We start from the raw sequence: 24,065 nt of genomic DNA on the forward strand, positions 1-24,065 counted from the left end.
CTTTAATATTGACTAGCTTGAAATAGCCAATATTAAAGCAACCTTTCGAGTATATAACTGATATAGGTGATACTAATATATATATATATATATATATATATATATATATATATATATATATATATATATATATATATATATATATATATATATCATCTTTATCTCAACAAAGTTATATATCGAGATATTCTAGGTTTGGTGATAAATCTTGCAGCTTAATTTTTTTTTTAAACATATAAAAATAACAAAATAAGTAAGAAATATCATATTTAGTAAATAAAATACATATATAATAAAAGAAAGAACAAAAACATATTTAGGATCTACAAAATAAAAATAATTAGTAAAAATAATTGATAATAACACGATATTCTCGTGATAAGATCATGATGTAATGAAATTGGCAATATTTTGAAAAATTTTAGATATTTTATCGATAAATTCCCATAAATAATATCACCGATGTCTATGACTATGATATTAATATATATAGGTTAATCTAACATTAAACTGGTTGTGTTTAACATTGGATGAATTCAACCGTATGAAAATGATTAAAATATTCTTAAAATAATAAAAAATATATAATGCAAGGTTACTTTTCAAAGTTAAAAAGCTAACTTTAATAGCTTTATAAAATTGCTTTTTTTCTAAAAATACTGTTTGACTTTTCAATTCCCTTCAAGTTTAAAAGGCCAATAATGCCCAAAAAAGTAACTATACATTTAAAAAAAATATCATTCTTTAAATTATAATTTAGTCACTTTAATACGGTTTAATTCATCTATATTAAGCATTACTAGTTTACTGTTAGATTAACCTTTTATATATATAGTAGGGAGTATCTTCATACACAAAAAAGTGTCTCATGATTTTTGGACGAAAGTGCTATGTTGATCTCAAGTGCAATCAACAATGCACTTTTGTATACTCTTACACTTTTAGACCACTGCTAAAACTGTACTACACTTAAAAAATACAAACGGGTGCGACCGACGCCCAACACACATGACGTTACTTTGGATCCTATATATCAATTTGCTGTTTATTCATGCTCTTTTTTATTAGGCAATCATGTTCGTTCAATGGCCCAAATGAGTTGAAGTGAACCCAATCCAAAACATGTAGCACTGGGTTTAGCATAGTTACAAATATTGGCCATATTTTTTAAACTTTGAGGATTTATTATGAAATTTTTGGAAAACCAGGCTCGATTTTGTCAATATTTGAGCCATATTTGGTCCAAAGCATAGTCCGAAGTTCAAATCCACAAGTACCACGTGGAGAACATCAGTTTGGGAACCCGTAGCTGAGGAGGTAACTGTAATGTCCAGACCATTTCCTTGTACATATTTGAGTTATATGGTTTACTTTTGCATAGCCATTTTCTTACACCGTAGTGCGGGCTGTTTAGGCCAGACCCCAGTCGGCCAGATATCCAATCTGTTGGGAGATATATAATTCATATACAATAGCCCTGTTGAGCTAACTTGGGTTTGGAAACAGTAAGAACATAATTGGAATATGGGTGTCGTATGTAATGAAAAATACAAAATTAACCAGATACGATTAAGACCCAGCAGAAAACATTGTCACATATTCCAATCCGTACCCAAACAAATTATTATTAGTTAAGTCTAATTTTAAGACCCGGATCCAATAAAAATTGTTAACTTAGAATCAATGATCTAATCGAACGAACCCTTAGAACCCGCATATACTCTAGTTTGAGTAGGTCACCCCCGAGTTTAAAGTTTTAAATGAAGTATGACAAGGATACAAGTTCTCTGAATGCCATTGAACTCTAAAACACCAATTGAAATAATACAAGCAGGCTGGTAGGTACTCTGCTGCTCAACTAGGAAATTGTTCGATCGCAGTACCTATAAATCTCCAACCTCGTTCATGCTTTCGGAATCACAGATCACAACCAACTTAAGGGCCCGTTTGGACAAGTTAAGAGACCTAGTTTTCTAAAGACCTGGTCTAAAAACTTATCTTTAAACAATCTGAATTGCTTGTAAGAGATGTAGAAGACCTAAAAGGCAATCATTTGATGATAATTTATGGAACGACCAAAGCAAGGTGACTTCCTGGAAGCAAGAGGTGCACCACGGGTTTACACCATCAAGACAGCGACCCTACCTACAGCAGGCATAGCCAGCATGACTAGGTCTCTGATCCCAGGGGTGGTTAAGCAGTTCCTCATTGGAAAAAAAAGCATATGAAATGAAAGCAGCATTCCATATTATATCATGGACAGGCTCATCAACCAGACTATCAATATAATCAACAAGCCAGCCCAAAAAATTGCTAGATAGACCAGACCACCAAGGTATTAAAAACAAGCGACCCATATTTTAAGGGCTCAATAGGGGAACACTGAAACGATCAAGCTTTATGAAATATCAACGTCATCAAATAATGACACATGACGAAAGGAACTGCGAAACCAGTTGCGAGTGCCTCGTTTAAACAGTTACAAGCCCTTGATGTAAACAGTTGCGAGTGCCTCGTTTCAAATAACATAATTACTGTTCAGCCAGCGTATTGGTGGTGAAGTCCAGAAAATATATTGAGGGACGAAAGGATAGCAGGACCAAATCATCATAACTGACAAGATTTGAATCAATAGAATAAAGCAGACTTCGACACTTCCCATTCAAGGAGCAGCACTAAAGTAATCAAATATGTATATAACAGTCAAACTGAATATCAACTAGGCACCATAACACACCAGTTTATAAAACGTTAGACAAGAAAAATCAATTACCAAGCCATAACCAAGTCTTTAAGGATGTGTTCAGGGAGAACTCGGAAAGTCGCAAACTTATCTACTGTCTAACTGGAGAATGTCAATCTACAGTCCAATTGGAGAACGTCAATGTCTGTTGGACTCTGTCATGCATTCATAAAACTTTTGTGGACTTTAACCAAACAAATAACAGAAGACAAACCCTACACCCAGTCACCGGAGTAAATCCAGCACAACTGTGACCAATCTTGACATTTATGCCTGAAAAAAAAAGCATAAGCTTTACATCAGAAGAAAATCCTGCCGCCACACCAGAATGACATTCAACAAAAAATGATAAATTCACTCAACAATTAATACAAACTTACCGGACTTCGGGATAAAGATCTGGACCTAGACCTGTTCAAAGATTATTAAATACTTGCAGTGAGTAAATAAACCACTTCAGGACTAACAAAACAAAATTCCAAGTTACAGGAGGAAACAACTACCGCAATTACCTCACAGGGGATGCAGATTTGGAAGGAGCTGATTTTGTTGGAGACCTAGAGGCTGAACGCCGTGGAGATTTGCTGAAATTGAAAGTGAATTAGACGATCAAGTATCATTGATTCAACATTTTTCTAAGATATTCATAGCATGCCTTTAACAAAAACCAGAGGAAAAAGTATTGGGAAATGGCCCATACCTTTGGCTCCTTTCTCGTCTAGGACTTTGGCTTCTGCTGCGGCTTCTACTCCGACTCCTTCCACGGCTTGGACTGCGGCTCCTAGATGCACTCCTTTCATAACTTTTCACCTGTTTCACAACATGACAAAAATACATGGACAAAATTATGATGTTGAAGAGCTGTATATCAACGCCTATCACAACTTCACTAATACACACCAACTTGATCCCAAGTCACTTGTTCAAGTCAACAAAAAACCCAAAATACGAAACAAAAAAAGTTCAATGGCTCCATACAGTATATAAACAAAAACTTACCCGGATATAAGATCGTGCAAATGGATTTCGGAATTCAGTGTCATCAAGTTTCCGAATCTGGATGAAAACATAAAGCAGCACACTTTCAGTATGAGGAATATATAACATTAAACTAGTTATGTTTAACATTAGATGGATGCAGCCTTATTAAAATGACTAAACTACCCTTAAAAGAATTGTATTTTTTTACAATGCATGGTTACTTTTTTGGGCATTATAGGTCATTTGAACTTAAGCCAAATACCTTTTACAAAAAAGTTATCTTTATGAAGCTATCAAAGTTTTATTTTTGACCTCAATAAGTAACCTTGCATTTTAAAAAATGCCATTATTTTAAGGGTATTTTAGTCATTTACATAAGGTTGAATTCATCTAGTGTTAAATACAATTAGTTTAATGTTAGAGTAACCCATATATATATATACGGTAAATATTGGCTACTAATGAAGGTAAAAATTTCAATTTTTTGTATATCAAATGTTACAGAAGTGATCATGATTTGTTTAGTAGGAAACTTGTTTTGAATCACGTGATTATGACAAGTAATTAGGTTTATAAAGGGTTCCAAAAATCAATGGCCAACAATGTGCCAAAATTTCATAACTCAAAAGATCACATTTTTACATTAGAAAAGCTTGATCCATGGCTTGATCCGTAGCAAACAAACCATGTTGAACACATCTATGTGGTTAGATTGAGTCTATACAACTTGCGCCTATGATTTCTAGCTCATTAGTTTCTTACCTTCATTAGTAGCAAATATTTTCCCTATATATACAGAGTAGGGTGCAATACATCGAACCAATGTGCGCTGTTGATCGCACATCGATCAACGGCATGCTTTTTTCCACTGTATAGACTTTTAGAGACGCTAAATGTCCAAAAAGAGCAAAGAAAAAAACAACATGCAGATGCCCCTGGCACGTTCAGCCGCATTCGACGCCAGGGGTGTCCGGTGTTACACCTTATTCTATATATATGCTACAGACAGCAGCACGTGTAGTCCAGATGGAAACTCAGGTGTAAATTGTTTTGACTCAATCTGACACTGTACATGTGTTCAGCATGGTCAATTTATTAGGGTTCAACCCTTGGATCATGCTTTTTCAATGAGAAAACATGTTTTGGTTAAATCATGAAACATCAGTGTGTTGTCAAGTGTTGATTTTGAATTCCAGGAAAACCCTGTTTACACATTGGAATCAGTTGATCCAAAAGCCAGTTGACACTAACCAAACCATGTAGATCACATCTCTAGTGTTAGGTTTACTAAAAAGCAACGTAAAGAAAATATAAAAATATAGATAAACTGCACATGCATCAACCATAGCAAGCACACACGCATGCACGTGCACACACAGACACACAAAAAGAAATCTGTAAGATTGGTGATTACAGCATATTTCATGTCCTCAGAATTAGTGTAGTCCACAAGACCCATGGTTCCTGAAAATGCAATTTCAGTCAGTAGTCAGGTATAGAATAGTACATTGGCAGTTTAAAAGCAATACAAACAGCTGAAACAAGAATAACAGAAGAGAGGGCAATCATTAGATGCAGTGAAAATTACAAAAATCCATCACAAGCACATTTGCTTAGACATCCCAAGAGAAAGAACGTTCTCACAACCCACCTTTTGCAAAATTGAGAAAAGCATTCAGAGACATTCTCCAATAAACCATGAGAGAATGGTGCACAATGATTCATTCTCCCATGAATTGGATTCTCATGTGAATCCTTCGGAGGGGTCAAGCAAACATAACCCAAATGTTCGTAAGGAATACTCTTGGGAAAGATGTGGCATACGGCTCATAGATAGTTTTCAAAAAACAACTGTAAGTACGAATCAAAAAAGGTATGGCACACCTAACAGAAGAGACGAATCCCTTCATTTTAGTAGATAAAGATACAGCACCAGCAAGAACAAGAAATTTCAAATGTAGGTGAGAGTGCACCTCCCAATACAAGCTAATTATTAAACCCGTGTTTAAAATATGTAAAATTTAAAATGGATGTCTGCTTGAATATTAAGTCAGCTTTAGGTCTTCATAACCCAAGGCTGGCTTGGCCAAGCTAGGCTTTGGGTTTTGATCTATGTCACAGGGATTCGGCTAGCAGGGTGCCGCACCCGCATCGACGCGGGTGCGGGTGCGGCACCGGGTGTGGTCAACCCGATCCTGGGTGCATTGACCGCACCCAGGATCATTTAGGTCCATTTTTTTTGGGTTTTTTTTTAAAAATTGCCCTATGAAATGGGCTGCGGAATTTTAAAAAAAAAATCTGCTGACAGCTGCTGCTGCTCCTGCCTTTTCAATCCTGATCCTTCTTTTTCGTAAAGGATTTTTTCTCTCCATAATAAATGATAATGATGGTGGTAGCCTTGCTGATCCTTCTTTTTCGTAAAGGATTTTCTCTCTCCATAATAAATGATAATGATGGTGGTAGCCTTGCTGGCTATTAGTATCCACTGTTCTCCTGACGAGATGGGTGCGCTATCGTGCAGCTGTATATAAAATGAAATTTAAAAAAAAAACCGTCGGGGGAACCCCCGGACCCTATATATATATATATATATATATATATATATATATATATATATATATATATATATATATATATATATATATATATATATATATATATATGTGTGTGTGTGTGTTTTACATTTTTTTCCCTGCCGCACCCCCGCACCCGGGTTTTTTGGATGTGCCGAATCCCCGCACCCGTGCCCGTGCCCGCACCCGCACCCGCACCCATGTGACATAGGTTTTGATCATTTAGGGCCTTCAGCAGTAGTAATTGCAGACGTGAAAACAATGTTGTGAAAAGCGTTGAGGTGTAGCGTAGCGCTCCACCAAAAAACTAAAGCGAGGAGTAAGCCTAGAGGCGTAAAGCGTAAGCCTCAATTTAAAAAAAAAACTTAAAAAACCTTTAAAAATATCTACAAATACAAATAAATAAAAGAAATGCTTTATTGATGAAGAAATAGAAAATAAGCAAATGACTTGTTTTGGGTTTTTTGCTTTCTTTTTTGATAAAATTACAAGATTCAGAATAAAAATCATCAATACAGAAAAAAAGAAAGATACAAATTACATCTAAGGACCATCTGCTTTTCTAGATAGACAGCAGCAACAACATTGCAAAAAACATCAATACAGAAAAAAAATGATATAATTAAAAAAAACACCAATACAAAAAAAAACACCTATCAGCAGAGGGAGAGTCAAGCTCGAGCTCATTTTCTTCTTCTTAAAGACGAGACACAAGAGGGAGAGATGACACGCAAGAGAGAAGAGCGAGAGAGATAGAGTGAGTCAAGAAGCGAGATGAAAAAAGAGAGGAGAGAAAGAAGAGGGTGAGGCGACAAAGAGGGGGAGTTGACAGGCGAGAGAAAAGAGGAAGAGTCGAGAGAGAGGGAGAGGGAGAGTGAGTCAAAAGGCGAAAATTAGAAAAACATGAGAGGCCCGACCTTATTTAGGGTCGAGCTCAGCCATAAATTTTGGTCAAATGGGGGCTTTGACCCCATTTGACCTGTGTTGACTGAGGTGTGCGCCTCACTTAGAGGTCCACCTCGCCCTGAGGTGCATGCCTCATAACCCATGAGGCGTGTGCCTTAGGGATTTTGTGCTATTTGCATGCGCCTCAAGGGAAAAAAAGTCTCGCCATGAGGCGTGTTTTTAACAACACTGGGTGAAAACAATACACATAGTACATGGAAGCTCAAAATCAAACATAAATTATTGACTGATGTAGCGAAAAAAGCCATTAAAACAAGTCTTCAAGAAAACATTTATTTAATGTGCATGGTGTTAGAGCACAAGCACAACCAGTTCCGGCTCCGGGCCTGAATACAATCTAAAGGGCGACACTCCTAATGGAGGTCACATAATGCAGGAATTATCTAAGGCAATCAAGGAAACTGAAGAAAGAAGGAAAGACTATTCAAGGAAGGCTCATTCAAAATCCTAATGGGGTATCGTTCATTAGGAAAGATTATGGAAAGTTAGCATATGATAAAGATTCTAAAAGTGTCCAGTCCTCTTGTAATGCCTTGGCTACCAACCTATTGTCTCCTAGGAGACATTATACTCCAACCTTATAATAAAGGTGTCATAGATAGATGAATGATGAACTGAAAGCCTTATTCTAGGTTGAAAGTCACACTTCGACGTAGACGTAACCACGTAAATTATGTTTCCTCTTGTGTGAATAATTTTGTTTGTGTTGTTTTATGGTAGCAGAGCCATAAAACTGCCTTGATCTTCTGTCGTGATGGAGCACACACCAGTGGGACTCCAACGTCAACTATGGCTGGTATGACTTCCGCTTCTCTGCCAAATAATGTGCATAATTACATGTCGATTAAACTGAACTCAGAGAACTATCTTCTTCTGGAATCTCAGTTCAAGCATGTATTGTACACAATGGGCATGGTATCATGGTTGGATTTCTCGCTGAGTTGACTGGGGACTCGGCCGACTGAACTCCGGAACATATTCCAGTCAAAAAAAACAGTATGACTCGTTATAACCCGAAACCCACCCGATTCAAACTCAAAGCTCGGGTGACTCAACCAAGTTACGATCATTTTGTATACTCGAGACTCGGACGATTATTGGGTTGAAACTTGAAGCATCAAAAAATCACTGAGTCACGATACTGATATGTATCGGCCGAGTCACTACCGAAATGAAAATCGACTTGTATTTTTATTAGCATCTAGCCCTCTTTCGGTTTTGGTCTTTACCGTCTCGCGAATTACAACCCCTCTAGCCCTCTCTTCTCCTATGGTTCATCCCCCTCCGGTCTCTCCTTTGGTGTCGGCAACCAACATTCTGGCGGCAGCAGGCTCGAAGCCTGAAGGAAGTAACCTGGCATCGGTGACTGCTCTCTCTCTCTGATTTTGCATTTTTTGTTTTCTTCGTGAATTCAAAGAGGGAAAAACTGAAGAACAAAATTTCGAGTTTCAACATTTTGTTGGTTTGTTGAACATGTACCCATTTCCAACTCTCACTCACTCTCTCTCAGCCAGCAGAATGCAAGCTCGTAGCTGCAGCCTGGCGTCCTGCTTTCTCTATATCTCTCAAATGATGCTAGTTCTGCAGTGTTGCCCTGTTTTTTGGGTTTTTTTTGTAATTTCCCTTTGATATTTTTTCAACCATCAGCAATTGATGTATTCTTCACGACTCACGTTACGCACAACATCGTGCACATCCTCTGTCACATTGTTACGCAGACAACACACCCTGCTTCACGTTGTTATGCACACAACACACCTTGCTTCACGACTCACATTGTTATGCACAACACTGAGCACATCCTGCTTCACGTTGTTACCCACACTCCCAGAGCACACCCTGCTTCACGTTGAATTTCAAAGGAGTTTTCATTGATTCTTTAACATAAAGACTTGAAAAAGTTAAAAAGATGAAAATTTCATAACTTAAACTGCAAAATCACATCCATTACTTTAACAGAAAAACTTGAACATTTTCAAAGGGATTTCTCTTGATTCTTCTCGGCAATGGCACCTATCACCTATGTCCACATATAGGTTGTGTATGTGTGAAATTGGAACTATGGAAGGCTAATTGGATAGTTTTATTAATGTTTTTGTCTTCTTGATGGTTGCTTACTTGATTGTCTATTCTGATAAAAAATTTGATTTTTTTATGCTTTTTGTGTATTATTGATGCTCATGAAGGTATTTGATGTATCATTATGTTAGGTGTAAATGATAGGAGGTAGGAAAATGTGTTATTTTTTTATTTTTCAAAAAATGAAGCGGAAGCAAGAGAAACCTAAAGACCCTGCTTGGGAGTTTGGGGAACCTTTAGATGAATCAAAAAAGGTGCAATGGTTAAAATGTGGAAAAAAGATTCATGGAGGTATCAGTAGACTGAAAGCACATTTGGCACGTTAGAAAGAAGATGTTTAACGTTGCCCAAATGTTTCTCCGAAGACTAAGAAAACTGTGTGTGGCATCCTTGATAGATTTCAAGCTAGGAAAAGGCAAAAGCAAGTTGTTCATGATGAAGTTGCTTCTCTTGGACTGAAAGATGATGATTATGAATCATATTCAATGGAATTGGACAAAGGAAACCAAATACTTGTAAGATCTTATCAAGGTCGGGGATCATTGGAAAAGAAAATGCAACTCAAGAGCAAAAAAACAATATGGAAAAGTTTGTGGTGAGAAAAGAAAGATTTCCATTTATGAGGCAAATTTCAATAAGGTCTGCGATAGATGCAAAGTCAAGGGAGAAAATATGCACAGCTATATGCAGAATTTTTTATCATTGTGCAATACCATTTAATGCTGCAAGTTCACCATATTTTCAAATGATGAAAGATGTGATTGGGCATTATGCTGAAAGAATTAAAAGCCACCTTTGGGAAAAGAAATAGCAGGTAGATATTTGCAAAAAGAGAGAAATAATCCATGGCAATTTGCAATTATATCAGGACTCTTGGAAGGAGACTGGGTGCACCATTATGCACGATGGTTGGAAAGATGGGAAACAAATGACGCTTACAAATTTATTGGTTTATTGTCCACAAGTTGTGTATTTTGTAAAATTTATTGTTAAGAATGTTAATCTTTAAAAGATTATTGATAAAGTTGTCGTTAAGGTAGGAGAAGAGAATGTAATGCAAGTAATTATTGATAATGCAACCAACTATAGGGCTGAAGAAAAAAAATAGAGAAAGATATGGGGCATTTGTTTTGGGCGTCATGTGTTGTCATGATAGAAGATATTGAAATGTCAACTATAAAGAAATGTGTGAAGGGAAAAAGAATTACAAAATTCATTTACAATCATACTCTTGTTTTAAATATGATGATATCAAAGTTTACTAATGAGGGTGAAATTGTAAGACCAGTTGAAATTAGATTTGATACAAAGTTTATATTGATCGATAGTTTATTGAAGCACAAAAGTGATCTTAGAAAAATGTTTGTTTCCGATGATTGGAGTGCATGTAACCAAGCTAATGAAGATGACGGTAAAGAAGTTGCAAGCATTGTATTAAGTGATTCATTTTGGAAAATACTTCAACATATTGTGAAAATTGTGGAACCACTTGTACGAGTTATTCGAATGGTTGATAGTGATGATAATCCTACTATAGGCTCTTTTTATAGGTCCAGCAAAATTGGCAATAAAAGAATTTGTGGTGGGGTTGAAAGCAAGTATCAATCATTTTGCAATATAATTGATAAAAGATGTGAGAAACAACTCATTCAACCAATTCATGCAGTTTTCAAAAACTCTCAAGGTAAAACAAATCTTCTTAGTTGTTTATTTTTCTTATGTTGAATTTGATTTGTACCAATTGAAATAGTAGCACTAATGTTTCTCTACTTCTAATTTATGCAGGATGATGCAGAGGAGCAATGTGCAATAAATAAATGCATCCGTGTCTTGGAACGAGATCCTAAGAAACAAATTAATGCATCTTGTCAGGTATTCATAACTATATTTTCAAGATAAACATTAGTATGACAAATTGTTAAATTACTATCATATTTTAAGATGTGGAATTTTTATCTTATTTTACTTAATTTCATCTTTTTTATCCTTAGAAAAGCTTGTGAATGCACTTGATAACTTTGCAGACCCAAATGCTATTGGCACACAAAAAAGGCTTAAACCTAGTAATTCATTGATAATTTAAGAATGTAAATACTCTTACAACAACAACAACAACTACGCCTTCATCCCAAAACAATTGGGGTCGGCGATATGAACCAAAAAAGAAAATCATTCTGGGTCTTCCACATGAATCCTTCTCCTCCAATAATTTTTATCCAATGCCATGTCCTCGGTGAGGTTCAAAGCATTCATATCCTTTCCTATCATCTCCATCCAAGTCTTCCTAGGCCTACCCCGACCTCTTTTAACTAATATATTTTCCCATTTCTCCATCCTTCTAACTGAAGCATCATTAGGCCATCGCCGAATATGTCCAAACCACCGTAAACGATTCTCTCTCATCTTATTTTCAATGGGAGCAACGTCTACCTTCTTACGTATCTCCTCGTTCTGAATCTTATCTTTTATTGTATTTCCACACATCCATCTAAGCATACGCATCTCCGCTACACTCATTTTTTGAATATGATGTCTCTTGGCAGCCCAACATTCCGTACCATATAGTAAAGTGGGCCTAATAGTCGTCCTATAAAACTTTCCCTTCAACCGCAATGGCATTCTACGATCGCACAACACTCCAGTTGCACTTTTCCATTTCATCCACCCAACCTTTATCCTATGATTTACATCTCCATCAATTTCTCCATACTTTTGAATTATAGATCCCAAATATTTGAAACAATCATCCACCGGTATTTCTTGCTCATCAAGTTTCGCTACACTCCCATCACTACTTCGTTGCTTACTAATCTGACATTCCATATATTCTGTCTTACTCTTACTCAACTTAAAACTTCTTTCTTCCAATGTTTGTCTCCATAATTCTAACTTAGCATTAACCCCAACTCTAGACTCATCAATCAAAACAATATCATCATCAAACAACATACACCATGGCACATTTTCTTAAATTGATTTCTTAAGTTCATCCATCACTATAGCAAATAGGAAAGGGCTTAAAGCAGATCCTTGATGTAACCCAACCGTTATAGGATAATTGGTTGTCACCCCTCCACAAGTGCGGACATTGGTTACTACTCCTTCATACATATCTTTAATTATACTAATGTACTTGAGAGAAACACCTTTCTTCATCATTGTTTACCAGAAAACGTCCCTAGGTACTCTATAGTATGCCTTCTCCAAATCAATAAAAACCATATGCAAATCTTTGTTCCTCTCTTTATTTCTCTCAATAAGTTGTCTAAGAAGATGTATAGCTTCCATAGTTGATCTATCAGGCATAAAACCAAATTGATTCTCCGATATCATGACAACCTTCCTCAACCTAGACTCAATCACCCTCTCCCAAAGTTTCATAGTATGATTCATGAGTTTTATACCACGATAGTTTGTGTGCAATCTTGTATATATCACCCTTATTCTTATATAAAGGCACCAAAGTACTCTTCCTCCACTCATTAGGCATCTTATTTGTCCGTCAAATCTTGTTAAAAAGATTTGTCAACCATTCTAAACCTTTCTGTCCCAAGCATTTCCAAGCCTCGATAGGTATACCATCTGGGCCAACTGCCCTTCTTGATTTCATTTTCTTCAAAGCCTATGCAATTTCTTTCTTTTGAATCTTGCGCATAAAGTCACGATTCATCACATGAAAAGGAACGAAAAAGTCTCCAAGATCTTGAGCATGACTTCCATTAAATAGCTTATCAAAATAATCTTTTTATCTCTCCTTAATCTCCTCATCTTTGACTAAAACCCTTTGTGTTTCATCTATGATACATCTAACCATACCCAGATCTCTCGATTTCCTATCTCTCATCTTTGCAAGCCTATAAATATCCTACTCGCCCTCTTTGGTATCCAACTTGTCATAAACCTCCTTATATACCTTATCTCTCGCGTTTCAAACTACTTTTTTAGCTTCTTTCTTTGCTATCATATACTTCTCCAAATTCTCATTATCACGACTTCTACTTAGATTTTTATAATACTCTCTTTTAACCTTAATAGCTAATTTGACATCCTCGTTCCACCATGATGTATCCTTACCTAGTGGTGCACCGCCTTTAGACTCACTCAATACCTCCTTAGCCACCTTTCTCATGCCACCAGCTATCTTATTCCACATTGATTCTGAATCATCCTCGAGACACCAATCAGCTTCCTTAACAACCTGCTCTACAAACATTCCTTGTTTAGCTCCTTTCAGTGCCCACCACTTAATTCTAGGATCTATCATATGTCTATCCCTTTTGCGACATTGTCTAATTCTAATATCTAAAATTAAGACTCTATGTTGTGTAGCTACACTTTCTCCCGATATAACCTTACAATCGATGCAACAACCCCTATCTCTCTTTCTAAGTAGGAAAAATCTATCTAAGTCGTATTAACCCCACTTTTAAATGTTACTAGGTGAGACTCCCTCTTCCTAAACCAAGTGTTTGCTAAGATCATATCATAGAACAAACCAAAATCTAAAATCCTTTCTCCACTTTCGTTTCTTTCTCCTATACCATAGTCTTCATGGATACTCTTAAATCGATCCCTACTAATGCCTACATGTCAATTAAGGTCACCGTCGATGAAAAGCTTTTCTCCATAAGATATCCCTTATACTACTCCATCTAAATCTTTCCAAAATTGACGCTGAATGGAATCATCTAAACCTACTTGAGGTGCATAAAAATTAATAATATTAATAATATCCGTACCTAATACTAACTTAATAAGTAAAATCCTATCACCCTTCCTACAAACCTCAACTACATTATCTATAAACTCACGACCAAGGTTTTAAAACCCATGACTCGGAACTCGACTGGTTCTTTATTGACTCGTGACTCGGCGAGTCAACTCAGTGACTCAGACCGGGTTTTGTTAACTTTTGATTTTAAAAGAAAAACAATATATAATTTGTCTGAAACCATGTTTTTGAGTAAACACAGTCTCCAAATGTCTGTAAGAATATAAAAACAACTGCAAAGAGCTATAGAGGTTTGCTTGAATAATTGAATTTGATATCTATACAAGCACTTTGACTAATTCATTGACTTGAATTAGAGGATGTGGTCACCATGAGTTCAGTCTGCTACTACCTAAGGTTCCTAAAATGACCAATCATATATGCTAGCTTGTTTTCAAAGTTTTAATTCCCTCTAACAAATCCATAAATGTAAAACAGGGATATATGTGCATATTGAAAGTTTACAGAATGCCCAATATCAACATAAATAAGCAATTTTCTCATGTATAAAACTATGCAGAAAATATATTAATGGCACAACTATAAAAAGACTACTAATATTTGAATATGTACAATGCTTGTTCACATAACAAATGGATGATGAAACCTAAATGTGACTTCCCATAGGCACAGTTGACCCGCCATATATAGTGAGAATCATTTCTTTAAAATATTTTGCTAGAATAAGTTGATAACACAGAGTGAACAGTAGTTCGAACAACCTGGCGATTTTATTCTATGGATTTAAATGCTTTTTGATCTTTAAATGATTTTTATTTTCTTTTTTATACAAAATCTGGGGGTAACCCTTGTTAAAATATATGTACTTATATATTTCGAAACTGTAATTTGAAACTCAAAAAACAAATTTCAAACATCCCAATACTCGCCCGAGTCAAGCCCGAGTTTTGGCAAACCGAGTTTGCCTTGCCGGGTTGACTCGCTGGAGGGGCGAGCCGAGCCGAGTCAACGAGTTGACTCGGCGAGTTTTAAAACATTGCTCACGACTCATAACAATCCCTACTCCATTCCTATTCCTATTTATTCTTGTATACCAAATCGTATATCCCCAAGGTTCTATCACTTTTGCTTTCTCACCTACCCATTTGGTCTCTTGTACTACATCTAAATCTTTCCAAAATTGACGCTTAATGGAATCATCTAAACCTACTTGAGGTGCATAAACACTAATAATATTAATAATATCCGTACCTAATACTAACTTAATAAGTAAAATCCTATCACCCTTCCTACGAACCTCAACTACATTATCTATAAACTCACGACTCATAACAATCCCTACTCCATTCTCATTCCTATTTATTCCTGTATACCAAATCTTATATCCCCAAGCTTCTATCACTTTTGCTTTCTCACCTACCCATTTGGTCTCTTGTAGACATAAAATATCAATCTTTCTCCTACACAACATCTACTAACTCTACCAACTTACCAGTTAAAGACCCTATGTTCCAAGTGGCTAACCTAATTTTATGGTCTTGGACTAACTTCTTTACCCCCACCAGACCAACAAAGTGAGGGAACCCTTGCCTATTTGACACCACACCCGGGCGCCGATGTGACGCGTCGCTTCTGGGATCGATGTAAATATTCTTATTAATATTAAATTCTTATTATCTCATATAAATATAAGAATGGTTATTTATATTTCCATGTAGCTTCACAGTGACAAATGTATGGAATGGATTGTAAGGAATTAAGGATAGCAATTTGCATTCTTAGTCAAACATGTATATCATCTGACTGTGAGCGTAATTAGAGCACATTTGATCAAATTCATACAAAGCATAGCAATGACTCCAAAAAAAATTAAATGATCATGTATATGTTCATTATAACCTTGGTCTGAGAGAGAAGCAAGTTAGAAAAGACTCCAACTTTGATCCCATATCATTGGACAACATTTTTCTAGAAAGTCCACTAGATGAATGGGTGATGCAAGATGAAGGTGTGTTGGAAAATGATGAGGTATGTTTATTGATTTAAAACTTAAATGACTAATATGATATTTTATGATATTAGTATTACAATTTGCATTTTAATAGACTTTCAATTTTCTCATACTTGCCATTATTTCTTACAATTGTTCCTAGGACTTCCTTAAGACTTTAGAAGAAGAGAGTCTTGCAATTGCAATGAATCAAACTAATGATGAATTCTTAGATGATAAAAGCATTGGAACTGGAACTTCCAATACACCAATGGATGTCTCTACTGGTGTTGGATCTTCTTCAGTACTTTCTAACTTTCTACTTTCTGGAGGAAAATATATGAAGATTGAATTAGGCAGCATGAACAAAATATTTCAAATATTGCCACATTTTAATGATGATGATGCTTTTAGAGGAGATGGTGGTGTGGGCATGGGGCTAGGGATGGCAATGGACCAGGGGCGGTGGACAAGGTCTCCACTCATGCCCCGTCTCAAAACCTGAACCACCATCCCCGCACGGGGATGGATTTTAACCTCCACCACCGCCTCCATATTTGTTTCATGTCCTCCATCCCCGGTTCAAAAGAGGGCAAGGCGGGGTGGGGCCTCGTTTCCCCTCGATCTATTGTCATCCCTTAAAAGGATTAGGGATGGGGATGGGGATGGGATGGGGATGGTAAGTCCATCCCGGCCTCTATCCCCACACGAGGATGGATTTTAACCTTCATCCCTGTTTCATGCCCTTCATCCCCGGTCCAAACGGGGCGAGGCAGGGCCCTGTTTTCCCCCGGTCCATTGCCATCCCTACAAAGCTGATGATGATATGAATGAAGATGACTTTGGGCTTGAAGAAGATGAGTGACATTTATGTATTAAAAACCTTTGTTGAACATTTTTCTATGTTGTTTTGTTGACACCTATGTCACCTGGGTACGAATGGCAATTCCAAAAGATGTCGGTATGGGGACACGGCTAAATATATACTGAAAAATATATATTATATATGTAAAATATATATTATATATTAAAAATATAATATAATATATAATATAACATAGGATAATATAGAACACGGCAAATGTCGTGTCCAAGTACCAGTACATGTGTCAACACGTGTCAGCACGGGTACGGCACCCTAAGTGTCGTGTCGTGGTAACATAGTTTGACACTTTAATTTTCTTTTATGTGAGACTAAAAACTTACAGTGTTGTGTTGGATTGTTAATCTTAATCATGTTTTTGAATTTTTCTATATAATGTGTTTCTGTAGTTTCGTTGTTTATGGTCCTTAATCTTTGTTGTGATTGAGTTATAATAATTCAATGCTAGATTCTTCTCATAATCATTTAGTATAAAAAATGCAAACATAATGAACAGGAAAAGGTATTTGTAATTTTTAGTGCCAACATTGTGTTTAATTTGGATTTATCAATAGGTTATGAAATTTTTAAAACCTTGCCAATTTGATCAATGCAGTTTGAGACCTTCAAAGGAATTTATTCATAAATCTTTTTTATACTTTGATTTATATATAATATTTTTGTGGATTTGTTTTACTTCTTTTGTAGAATATTTATTTAGCATTAAAAAAATCTCATTTGATTATGAATGCATATGCAGTAAGTTAACTATGATGCCTTCACTATCATAAATATATGATGATACATATTAATGTTGAGATTAGCTGAATTATAATGCTTAGTAAACATCTTTTTGAATCATCAGTACCTTCATTTTTATTATGAATGCATATGCAATAAATATATGATATAGCATTTTAGATGTTAAAATCAGGGTTACAGGAAGCTCCATAGGACTTGGGGACCCATGCGTATTTCAAAAGCATGAAACGTGACGCTTCTGAAGCGTGATGGGAAGCACCAAAAAAAATTGGGAAGCGCACCTCCCCATTAATGGGAAGCTCGCTTCCCCTTCTTTTTTCCTTTTTTTTATTTTTTCTTCTTGTTTTCCTTTTTTCGCTTCCACCTCACTTCCTAGGTCGCTTACGGTTCGTTTCTTAGGTAGCTTCCAATTAACTTCTCTTCTCGCTTCCAAGACGATTCCCTGTTCACTTCTAAGTCATCCATAAGCTTAAAATCTTGGAAGTGCCTTGCTTCCCGCTTTTGCTTCCCTAATCACTTCCTGCTCCCACTTCTCTGGCTGGCAACTCTGGTTAAAATTAGCTAAGTATGAATCATATTTAGCAAAACTTGTTTTTTCTAGCCTTTATGATTGTTTTAGGACCTTAGGTTATTTGATTCTTTTGGCATAAAACTGTCACACGGACTTGGCACTTGTGTCGACACTCCCCGACACGGGTGCGGACACGAGTGCGGCTTCGAACACGGGGCAGACTCGGTCAACAAGTGTCGGACTCGGTCAACGCATCGGGGCCAAGTCTGTCCACTTTATAGACTCGGTCAACTTTGACCGAGCCTATTGTTGTCCATATTTAAAATTTAAAATTTACAATCTTATTATTAATTTATTGTTATAATATAATTATATATATAGTTGAGTCCCCGTGTCCAAAATTTTTGAAATTGTGCTGCACCCGTGTCGCACCCGCACCCATGTGACATAGGTATAAAATCATAATATATGATTTTGTTATATTTTTTAAATAAATTAAAACAAAAAAAAATTGACTCATCTGAGTCACCGAGTTGCAAAAGGGTGATCCGATACCGAGTTTCGAGAAAGCCAACCATGCTTGGAATACATTGATAGGCCCAAACCAGCACCTCCCAAGATTCTTGGGGATTCGTCTTATCTTAGTCCTGCTTATATTGACTGGTTAAGGCATGATCAAATGAACCTAAGCTGGATCATATCGTCCTTGTCTGAGACAATACAGACTCAGGTCGTTGGCCTGAACTCATCCTATGAATTGTGGTAGGCTCTTAAGAAGTCATATGCCGCACACTCTAGGTCTTGTATTATGCAGTTGAAGTCCCAACTGCAAGACCTCGAAAAAGGTGATAACTCCATAGATGAGTATTTTGGCGTGCTCATGCAATAGCTCACCAATTAATTGTTGCATCAAAAGAGGATATGATGCTACAAATTTTAAGAGGTCTCCCTAGTGAATATTCTGCCTTTAAGAGGTCGCCTCTGTAGATACTGGTTGTACACCTAGTTCTTGGTTTTTCAACAGTTTAAGTTTGGGGGGCAATGGAACAAGGCCCCCATAAGCATCATCCCATCTTGCCTTTTCTTTGAATTTCCTTTGCTAACTGGTTGTCTTTACAATAAAAAAATATGTAACAAAAGGAAAGTAACCCTTGCATTTTATATCAGTAACATTAATAAAACACACAAAAAGTGATTGACATAACTTAATATGGATTGTTAATGAAATCAATATGCAGGACTCACAAGCTATACATGTATGGAGCAAGATAGGAACTTACCATCACCATCACGAAAAACCTGAGCAAAACAAACCTCTCCAGCTTTTCTCATATGATCCTGAAAAGCGGAATTAAGGGGGATGTTGAAGCTCGAAAATCAATCCTCCATCTCAATAAAGCAAAGGAGGCAGTCCATACCTTTAAATCCTGCCACGACGCTGATGAAGGCAGTCCACGTACAACAACTACAACGGGATATAGCACACAAAAGATCAAGACTAATAAGTAATAAAAAAACAAGACGATCCATGTATAAATTATAAAAAAGAAAAGTAATAACAAACCAACAAGTGATCACAAAGAGCAGTACAAGAAACATATCACAAATCCTCTCAAAAAAATGTCACCAATCCTCCTCTACCACTAGAAAACAAAGCAACATACCGCGGAATTCTGAACGTCGTGAAACTCCATAACGACCACCACCAGCACTACCATAGCCACTACGACGATCACTAGAAGAAGGCATTCCCCTGCCTCCATGTGCAAGCTCAACCTGCAGCATTAGGACAATGAGCACTCAAGCATCATGATACCAAGGATTTGAAACTATATCAAAAAATCCATCACCCGTAAACGGTAACCATCGAAATTATAACCATCTCGACCCCTGATAGCATCTTCTGCATCCCGAGCGCTCTCAAACTGTATAACAACTTATACAAAAAACATTAACAAAAAAATGCTGAAAAAATATATATGTTAGGACATAGCACAACACAAAATACCGATCACATCAGTCAACAAGATTTCCAATAAAAAAGATACCTCCACAAAACAATAACCAGGAGGGCGAGGAGGGTTCTTCAATTCAATGTCCACTATGGGACCATACTGCAATTCAACAAACGCAGATACATCTATCAATAAGCAAGCAAGGTTAACTGACCTATTTGGGGAAAGGAATAAAGAAAGAAGATGAGAACTAAGATCTAAAGATAAGGACTGAACTCTTCAAACATGATGCAGCAACATATAAGTACTCAAGCCAATATCTTGACTAGCAAAACAATTACCACATCATTATAATAAGAAAAGAATGCACACAATAACACACATTAGCTGCTAAGAACTTTGATTTGCACATGTTCACCAGAAATTTCCCAAGAGAAGACAAATGACAAAAACATGTATTTCATAGCCAAACTTCAAAAAAATGACAAAAACATGTAATTCATAGCCAAACTTCTAAAAACAAAAGGCACAAACAGACATGGGAGGAAGGCAACCGGTCACAAATGAGTAAACAAACACGCACAGTGATAGAAAATTTTTTACTCCTCAACCTCAGAGACACTAGCAATAATAGAAAATGCACCACTCCTCCATCAAAGCCACACACTTCGTACCTACAAGCCTAACATTAGACTATGGGAGTGTTCTTACACAATGACAAATTCTAAATTTGTATATCCATACCACATAATAGTTCACCCTTTTGCATATACTTGCAACCCTTTTGTGAAGTCGGTTGGCTTGGCTTGTTTCAAGATGTGAATAGGTTGTTGTAAATCACATCATATCATGAACTCTCAAGGTCTAAATTGCATCATAGTTTATAAAGAAAAAGGGGTTAAATCACATCATGTCATGAACTCTCAAGGTCTAAATTGCGCATCATACTTTATAAAGAAAAAGGGGGAATCGCAAGTTAAAATTGTACTAAAGTACAACTCCAAATGAATAGTAGACCTTAAAGATACTGCAACACAAATAAATTATATAAACTTCAAACACCATCAATACCAGATTTTAACATCATAACCAAGTTACAATTAAACAATTGCATTTGTATTCAAAGATTCCAAATAGAAAATAAAGAATGAGAAAATTTTAGACAGAAGCAACCTTCAATCCTTCATTGTTTTTGACAAAGTAAAATATCGGGTGTGTTAGACACTAAAGTAAAATATGGTACAAGTCTTACCTACCCACCCTCAAAAAGTGGAAAAAGATAAACATCCATCTTGGATGTTAACCTTATTAGATATATCCTGAACATATTGAATAGTGTCGCATCATACCATATGAACAAATCTGAAACATTTATAAGGGATACGCATAGATGTGTGTGCTTGCTTTAATTATTTACAAGTAACTTTACAACCTTATTGCAATGACTAGATTCTTAAATCTTAGATGGTAGTGACCATGTTTTGCAAATTCATTTCTTGCACAGCATCAAGGCATATTTTAAGTTGGATAAGAAAAATATTAGCATGATTAAGTATGATTTTAACTGTTGTTTTGCAATGCCATGAAAATATTGTTGGTATGAGAAAACAGAATGTGAGGTAAGGTAAGATGCAAAATGTGCCAAAGAGGGTAGTCAAATGCATCCACAATTGAGATCAGCCCAGAGTTACCGGAAGCGCCCCTACTATAGGGGAAGCGCGCTTCCCCGATACGCGCTTCGGAAGCGCGAAATGCGGCGCTTCCGAAACAAGTGGGGAAGCGAACGCTTATGACAGGAAGTGTGTCCCCCTTTAATGGGGTACATGTACCCCATTAAAGGGGGACGTGTACCCCATTAGAGGGGTACGCGTACCACATTAAAGGGGTACGCATTTTACCATTTTACCCTTTTTTAAAGAAAGATTTTTTCATTAAGGGTAAAATGGGAAATTTCAAAAAATCGTGAAATAAAAACTCGAAAGAGAGGCTTAGGGTTTTTTTTACGCCTCTTTTGAGCCTCTCCTCCTCCCTCTCTCGCTCAGCCGATTTAGCAACCTTTTCCGGCGACATTCTCCGACGACCTCCGACAATCAGGTGAGTGGTTGATTTTCTATCGATTTTTTGGTGATTTTTGAATATTGAGGTTTCTTATGTCCAGATTTGGTTTTTTGTTTAATGTAATCCAAACGGTGAGTGTTTGGGTCTTGGATGGATTGTATTTTGGTCATTTTGATGTATACCATCAGACAGACGTGATTTGGGTTGATATTATTCATGTTTGGCTGAGTTCTCGTGATGCTTATGAAGTGGTACTAGAGGCGATAACCTGGATTTGGCTTGATGCGCTTATCGGCATTGTGAGGTAAGTTCATCTCATTGTATTGATGGCTTGGATATCATGTATGATATTTGTGGTAGTATGGATGTGATATACTCAGTTTGGATGTGAACTTATTGTTAGTTCTCGCTTACTTTTGGTGCCTATAGTTGAGTATTCATATTCATATGAAGCTAGTTGTATGATATTCTATTGGTGTTACCGTGCCGAGTTTTAGATATATTCTGCATATTTTTTCTTGGTGTTCTATTTGTGTGCAGGGACATTAACAACAAATACAATATCTTGAATCTCCAATGCTCAGCCAATTTTACAATGATGAACACTAAATTCATGTATACGATCTGGCAATCAACATAAAATAAAAAAAAACAATAAAAAATTGGGAATCATATCCCAAAATCGCTTCCCTTTCGCTTCTCATTTGAATCCTATGTCGATTCCTTTTTCGCTTCTTAGGTCGCTTCTGGTTCGCTTCCTATATCGCTTCCGAGACGCTTCCCGGTTCTCTCCTATGTCGTCCCGCGCTTCCCGCTTCCTAAATTTTTAGAAATGCCTCGCTTCCCACTTCCGCTTCCCGTATCGCTTCCCACTCCCACTTCCTCGACTGGCAACTCTGGCTCAGCCATACAATAGCCAACTCTAGACAAGGAGAAGCATGGAGAATCTATACCAAAAAAAAATACAGCATAGTAGGAGAGATTTTTTGTCAACTCATACCGCTAGTAAAATCAAGTTTGCACAGCCTGCCAGTTTTATTTGTCATCTTCTCAGTGAGCTAAATTATGTGATATCAGCTAATGCAACTTCATAAAAAGAAAAATTAACAGCATCTAATGCTACAGATTATATATATATATATAGATGATTGCTCGCTGATTAGTAACCCTGAAGTTGGATTCACGAACGTATAAAGGTTTACATAACTGAAGGGTTCTACACTGAAAAGATAAAAGTTGACCATAATTAACTGAACATTACATGCAAAACTTTGATAAACAATCTTTCCTGGTTTTTTTATCTCATTTTATTCAAATCTGAAAACATCATAAACATATCACAATAGAGCACTTTTTAGCGATTAATCTATATACATGTTGCAAAAGTAAACTATTTCCTGTAAGAGAATAGAGGAAGCAGAAGCATATTGTAGAAGGTTAACTCAAAGGAAGAAAGCCACATTGTACAAGTAATTAACTTCACATAGAAAATGAAACCAAATATTATTCGTCATCTTCTCAATGGAACGTCATATGCGATGGAAGAAATCAAATACCAGCAGAAAACAATGCACAATCCATTTCAAACAATACAAATAAGCATTAATTATACTAATTTATCAGTGGACACTGGACAGGAAATCAAAGCAAAAATGTATTCAACTTGTCAATCAGTAAAAGAAATACAAGTGAATAAAGAGAACCTTGTGGAAAAGATCTTCAATTTCCCACTCTCGGATATCACCTGGCAGATTTCCAACATATATTGTTCGAGATGAACGACCACTCATTGTCGCTTCAGGGGAAACTATTCAATACTATGTATCTGCAACAAAGAAAGAAAAATCTTAACC

At 36.5% G+C, this 24,065-nt stretch overlaps 1 protein-coding gene across 2 annotated transcripts in view; it reads right to left on the reverse strand.

The window, feature by feature from the left end:
* Nucleotides 1-2,622: 2,622 nt before the first annotated feature.
* Nucleotides 2,623-24,065, reverse strand: part of LOC149836263 (serine/arginine-rich splicing factor SR34A-like) — a 29,517-nt gene continuing 8,074 nt past the window's right edge. For both annotated transcript variants that reach the window (XM_090009091.1, XM_090009092.1), the window contains exons 2-13: nt 23,916-24,037; nt 20,248-20,313; nt 20,050-20,124; nt 19,864-19,975; nt 19,618-19,664; nt 19,480-19,537; nt 5,139-5,188; nt 3,743-3,799; nt 3,444-3,553; nt 3,256-3,327; nt 3,124-3,154; nt 2,623-3,016 (exon numbers count right to left, since the gene is read on the reverse strand). In XM_090009091.1, the coding sequence (XP_089865217.1) occupies nt 3,011-3,016; nt 3,124-3,154; nt 3,256-3,327; nt 3,444-3,553; nt 3,743-3,799; nt 5,139-5,188; nt 19,480-19,537; nt 19,618-19,664; nt 19,864-19,975; nt 20,050-20,124; nt 20,248-20,313; nt 23,916-24,002 (771 nt within the window). In that variant the 5' untranslated portion in view covers nt 24,003-24,037 and the 3' untranslated portion in view covers nt 2,623-3,010. The remainder of the gene's footprint in view (nt 3,017-3,123; nt 3,155-3,255; nt 3,328-3,443; nt 3,554-3,742; nt 3,800-5,138; nt 5,189-19,479; nt 19,538-19,617; nt 19,665-19,863; nt 19,976-20,049; nt 20,125-20,247; nt 20,314-23,915; nt 24,038-24,065) is intronic.

The sequence above is a fragment of the Nuphar pumila genome, chromosome 6, assembly GCF_984573655.1.
Source record: "Nuphar pumila chromosome 6, dmNupPumi1.hap1.1, whole genome shotgun sequence".
In the NCBI taxonomy this organism is placed as follows: Eukaryota; Viridiplantae; Streptophyta; class Magnoliopsida; order Nymphaeales; family Nymphaeaceae; genus Nuphar; species Nuphar pumila.